At 39.1% G+C, this 5892-nt stretch overlaps 1 protein-coding gene across 1 annotated transcript; it reads right to left on the bottom strand.

The window, feature by feature from the left end:
• Positions 1-1832: 1832 nt before the first annotated feature.
• On the bottom strand, positions 1833-5666 carry LOC117548216 (N-acetyllactosaminide alpha-1,3-galactosyltransferase-like). Its single transcript, XM_034219357.1, is given in 8 exon segments — positions 1833-2580; positions 2582-2614; positions 2616-3024; positions 3594-3731; positions 4207-4302; positions 4408-4497; positions 4643-4741; positions 5309-5666. Coding segments are annotated over 7 exon segments (1014 nt in total). The 5' UTR covers positions 4648-4741; positions 5309-5666; the 3' UTR covers positions 1833-2337.
• Positions 5667-5892: the final 226 nt, after the last annotated feature.

Below are 5892 nucleotides of genomic sequence, written 5' to 3'. Positions count from 1 at the left end.
ACGAGTAATGAATATACTTTATAGAGATCCTATTAATATCTAATAATAAAATAATAAAATTCAATAACGTGCTTTGACCACCAGGTGTCCCTTTCTATCAGCTCTGCACGGTTATGGTTTAAATACAGCCTATCTACCAATTGGATCAAATATAAAAGTCAGCCGAATTAGTGTTGATACTGCAAGGAGACGCATTGTGTGAAAAGAAATGTAAGATGTTGTATAATTGCTTATATATTTATGATCCACGTCACGTTTTCAGTTTTGGCGGCAGTTCTCCTGTTTGTCCAGAAGTCTTCTCAGCAGGGCTCTATAAATAGAGAACTAAGGCAGATATGTTGATTGATTGAAAAGTTTATTAACAGCTTGTATATTGGGTACAGTACAGTACAGCTCAAAACATACAATTGTTAAGGGGATGCAGACCAGAGAAAGACTTTCGTCTTGTTTACATCAGGGTCCCCCATTTCCAATTCATCATATCATGTCATGTCATATTTAATGCAGCCGAACCGTGTATTACAAAGCCGTTATGTGATGACTTTCAAAGAGTAAAGCAAGCACACTCGGAATAAAGTATTATTGTATTTTTAAAAAACGTTTTCAGATTTCACATCACATAAACACCAAATCCCAGCATGCATTGCGGATAACCGTCCAATCATCGAGCTGAGGATCTTGCCTACGTCTGTTTCCGGTTTCGTTTAATGACCGATGTATTTTGTTATACACACATTCCTTCACATTTACATTTTAATGTGCATTAAAGTATTTCGTGAGGCCTTCTAACATGTTTTTTAAATATAACTACGGTTGTAGTTGAATCGTTTGTAAATTAACATGAACCGAAGCTGTTGCTTGGCAACTCAATCGCACAACGTCACGTCCGTTAATTCCACATCCACACGCATGGATTAACATCGATTTAATACATTAATGTAGCCTTTGTTTATGCTAAAAGAGGTGTCGACCAGCTGGGGCAACAAGAAAATCGCTGTAATCGAGTGTGACTATTAAAAAATAAATCATTACGTCTGCTTGGTATTTCCGGTTATTTCTCCACTGGTTAACATGGGTTAACAATACCGTGTAGCTGTCACGTTTGAAGGAAACGAAACCGTGACATGTTCACGTCTCCCAGCATGGTAAATCGTCACATGTTCACGTCTTGCCGTGATACCGGGTTGCTTAAGACACGATTCGTCTCCCTGCGGTTCAGCTTTCTGTTTTGGGTCAAAATGCAGAGGGGGGGCTTCTTGTTCAAAGATCTTCTCTGACGTTAACAGGTAAACTACCTCCCCCTCTGTTTTTCAGGTGTGTTTTCTAAGGACGAATACCGCTCCTATACGCTTCTCATCGAGACTCAGTGGCGTAGCAAAAAACAGAAGCTCTTAGATTCAGTGCATCAAATAAGGAACTGATTAGAACGGTTATAAACCTACTTGAATAATTCATTAAGCAATATTGATCGAGCTCTAATGATTTGTCAATGCAACTACATCACATTCTATTAAAATCCTTTTCTTCTACTAAAGCTTAGCAGAGTGCAGCATACTGGGTTCTCCCTTTAAGCTTTCTTCAGAAACTCATAAGATGATTTTAAATGTCCATTCCTCCAACACATCTTTGAGAAATGGCAGGGAGCCACTGCAGTCACGGGATAAATATGTTTCTATTGTTCCATTCTGAATGAACTAAAGGCAAGACATCCCTAACATAAAGTGTCTCTGTTGTTAGCATGTATGTCTACGACCCCCATTTCAATACTTTGTCAAATCATTCAAATTGGATGCTTTGAAGACTACATATTAATCTGACTCGCTGACATTATGGTGATTATATGTGTATCTTAAATTGGTGAAGATATAATTAATAAACATTGTACATGAACACTGTGAATACAGTTAACGAAGAGCAGCACATCGCTTTACAGAAGAGGAAAGACTGACACAAATCACACATTAACAGGGGGAAGAAAAGCTATTGATTTGACAGTTATAAAAAAATGTGACAATTTGAGTGTCAATAAGTATCAGTTAAAAACAGAGATACAGTGGCATTTGGCAAAGTGACATACAAATAAATAAACTGGATCAATAAGTGCAGCCAGTTTGATCAAACATGTAAAAAGTTGACTTATATATATATATTATACATCGAAAAAAATGCAACCAAAACATTTGATATCCGGATAAAAGACAAGTGTGTATTTATATAAGAAGTTGTCACTCCATTATGAAAATACTTGAAGATATGCAAATTAATTCCTGAGAGAACAAAATGAGCCAGGGAGCATGAGAACCTGAGACATTACATTTGTTAGCATTTGTCAAGTTTTTAAGGTGTGCGAAGTGTGTCATAATATTTTGGTGCCCACAGTAATCGGGTGACTTGTATGTCTCTCCTGAAACCGATGCTGGTATCCCAGCAGTACTCTGGAGAGAGAACCTTGCTGGGTTTGTGGAGCAGCATGTACTTGTTCAGATGGCTCTCATCGTGCCACAGAGCCTCCACATTGTTCTGTTTGTCCTCCATGATGCCCTGATAGCAGGCCTCGGTCAACGCTTTCACATTCTTCCACGAGCCCCCCGAAGATGGCAGCGTGGTAGTAAAAAATCCCCAGTTTCCATGTACGCCTTGGAGTTTGGGTTGCGGTCGTAGGTGTACAAATGCTTTGGAAGGCGGTAGTAGTGGGCGTGGAGTAGAGCTACTGAATCCCCAAGAGCCTCTGATCCAAATCTCCCAGTAAATACCTGATCCACATCAAAGCAGAAGACGTGCGTGCAGTGGTGGCGAATATCAGACTCTATCACATCTGATATGCTCTTCATTCGCATCATAGAGACGTCCTGCCACCTGGAGTTCTTCTCCACTTTGATCACCTTCATGCTTCTCAGAGGAGACAACTTGATGTTAGGCACCTTCTCTGGCATATCCGTAAACACGTAGTAGGTCACGGGCAAACCCACCATAAAGTGTTGCTCGGATGAGTTCAGGAATGTGTGTAGGTAAGCATCAAGGTATCTTTTGAGGAAAAGAAAACAAGTCACATTTCTGTTAGACTCTTATCACTCTACCTCCAGAGGAAACTGAGGTCCATTGATGCGTGCAACTAAATGTTGCAGATCTTATTTAGTCTGCTGCTGCAAGTAAAAACTGTTTGCTGCAATGTGCTGGGGCAGTGGTATCTGATATGGTGACCTGAACCGACCAAACAAACAGTAGCCTATGACTTTATCTGTAACTGCACTACAATTAATTTTAAGACTAGATGCAGCATGTCCACTTCACATGTTTATGAGTACAGTAAAACATATATTTTCTAAGTTAGCTATAGTAACTATAAGCACTGGGTTTTTTGGAGGGTCATTATGTTTTGTGTTTTTTTTGTCATGTTTTACAGTTTGTCATAAAGTTTGTCTGCGATAACAGAAACCTGGTGCTGCCAACTTTTCTTTTTTTTTTTACAATCTGTCCAACCATCACCCAGTTAAACATTAATGCACTAAAAATACAGTTGGCTGAGCAGGAGGTATTTAGGTTTGATGACAGATTATCTTTAGAGTTATTACTTTATTCATGTGAAAACCAACCTGCCCACAGCAAAGACTGTTAGAGCCACAGAGGATCCTCTCATCTTGTGCATCTCGTCATAGAGGCGGGGGTCAAACATCCCTTCCCAGATGATGGCAGCTTTCCAATATGTACAGGTTAGCACGTCAGGTCTGGACCTGAAATATAAAACAAATGTATTTTTTTAGACTGAATTCCCTTTTATAATACTCTTCTTTACCAACCTGAAGCTTACTACAGGTAAATTGTGACTCAAACACGTCATATGCATCTAAATATTTTTAGTAGTATTATTTTATATTTACACTCAACTTAGATTCAGTTAAATTCTGTTGCACTAAAACTTTAACTGCAATTTCAGGTTAAACATATAAAATAGCTACCCTTCTGATATGGATTAAGCAAAAATAGTTTTATGTGGCTCCATTAATTCAGCCAACATTTATTTATAAATACACCTTCTTCTTAGGAATTATTTAAAAAGGTGAAATACAAAAACCACCACTTATTTGTTGTTGCTGCTTTATGTCCAATCAGATGAAACCTGCGGCTTCTCAACATGATAGATAAATGTCTGTGTTGGTCTCAGGACTATCTGTTCAGCCAAATTGTAAACAGGTCTTCTGGTCTTACTGGAGATTGAGGCTGGCGTCCACACTGCTGTCCAGATTCAGCATCTTTGCACTTTCCAAATGGCATTTCTCCATAGGTAGGAAGCCAATAAAAAGTCTAAAACAAAAAATAAAAAAACTTGTCCATTAAGTAATGTTAGCATTTAGGCTTACAGTAATTGTTCTTGCATGTAGTGTCCCCTCAATTTAAACACAGACTCACTTTACAGATGCAGGTATTAAGTAGATCGCACAGAGTGTGATGGGAACAAAGAGCACACATTTCCAAACACTCCTCATCCTCTGAAGATGTCTGCGAAAAAAGAGCCAAAGATGTCAGATTAGTCAGATTAAACAGAAATCTCTGATTCTTAACATGCAGAAGTATGTGGCACCGTAGCTTAAACAATAAAGTAGTCTTTATTTTGTTCGTTTTTTATTTTAAAGATGTGAAATACCCCATTGTTGAAAACGCTGGGGTCAAGGCTCAGTTGAAGGTGATCTCTCTTCTGAAAGAACTGGCAGCAGCTGATGTTTCATGAATGAAACGGCCGCACCTGAGAAAAGAAGAGGGAGTATTTTACTTAGCCTATTGAAACAATTCTCATTGAACCTCATTGGTTCAAATTCGCCCATCTAGGTATGGCAGTGCTTTTCTTTTAACTTTCGAGATAGTGGAGGTGATAGGGTAGCTTAATGTTGGTGTTAATTCCAAAATTATATTTTACAATATAAGATCTCAAAGAATAAACTATTGAATATTAACACAAGCAGCCATTCAAGAAGTTTGCCAAAAATAAAATACACTCACAAATGTGGTAACATTTTGATTTTAGGCTATATATGTTTTTTATTCCCCTATTCTCTGGAAGAGTTTAGTTAGAAAATACACAAACAGTGGTAGTTATGTTGCGTTTTACGGGAATGGCCAGTGTAAATAAAAACATATAGGCCCAGCGTCCAACAATTATACAAAAACCTTCATAAATTCTTGTCAATGTTCGAAAATATCACTCATAGTATGGAAACACCTTTAAACTGAATTCAGACAAAGAAAGACATTGTTGACCGGACCAATTGTGCACACAGGATAACAATTAAATTGACATACAAAGGTAACTTACCCGAGAGTCACCATAATTCGTCAAATACTAGCTTTACCAGGTAAGTAGTACCCCACCCTTGATGTTGTTTTAAGACACGATTCGTCTCCCTGCGGCTCAGCTTTGTGTTCTGGGTCAAAATGCAGAGGGGGAGCTTCTTGTTCAAAGGTATTCTCTGACGTTAACAGGAAAACTACCTCCCCCTCTGTTTTTCAGGTATGTTTTCTACCGACGGATACCGCTCCAATACGCTTCTCATTAAGTGTTTACTATGTTTACACCAGGGGTACTCAAACTTTGTATTAAAGGTCCACTTGTGAATGTTATACAAGGTCACTGGTCCGGATAAATGCCAGTAAAGTCCCTCAGAAACGGAGCGGAGCAACGAAACTGAAATTGAACTGAAAGCAGTTTCTTACGGCGCGCTATGCATGGGGCCGCCTCTAGGGGGTTTCCCGACATTTCGTTGCAGTAAATTAAAGGGTGTTTCATGTTGTCGTTGCTGTGGACCTTCTTAATCTACCTTCTTTGGGGGCCCCCTTCTGGTCCAAGCACTTGCCTGCCTTGCCTGTCGGCAAACGGCGCCCCTGGATACACACACTGAT

Source organism: Gymnodraco acuticeps, unplaced genomic scaffold (assembly GCF_902827175.1).
Source record: "Gymnodraco acuticeps unplaced genomic scaffold, fGymAcu1.1, whole genome shotgun sequence".
Lineage (NCBI taxonomy): Eukaryota > Metazoa > Chordata > Actinopteri > Perciformes > Bathydraconidae > Gymnodraco > Gymnodraco acuticeps.
The sequence above is the reverse complement of the archived record's forward strand: the minus strand, read 5'-3'. Positions and strand labels throughout refer to the sequence as shown.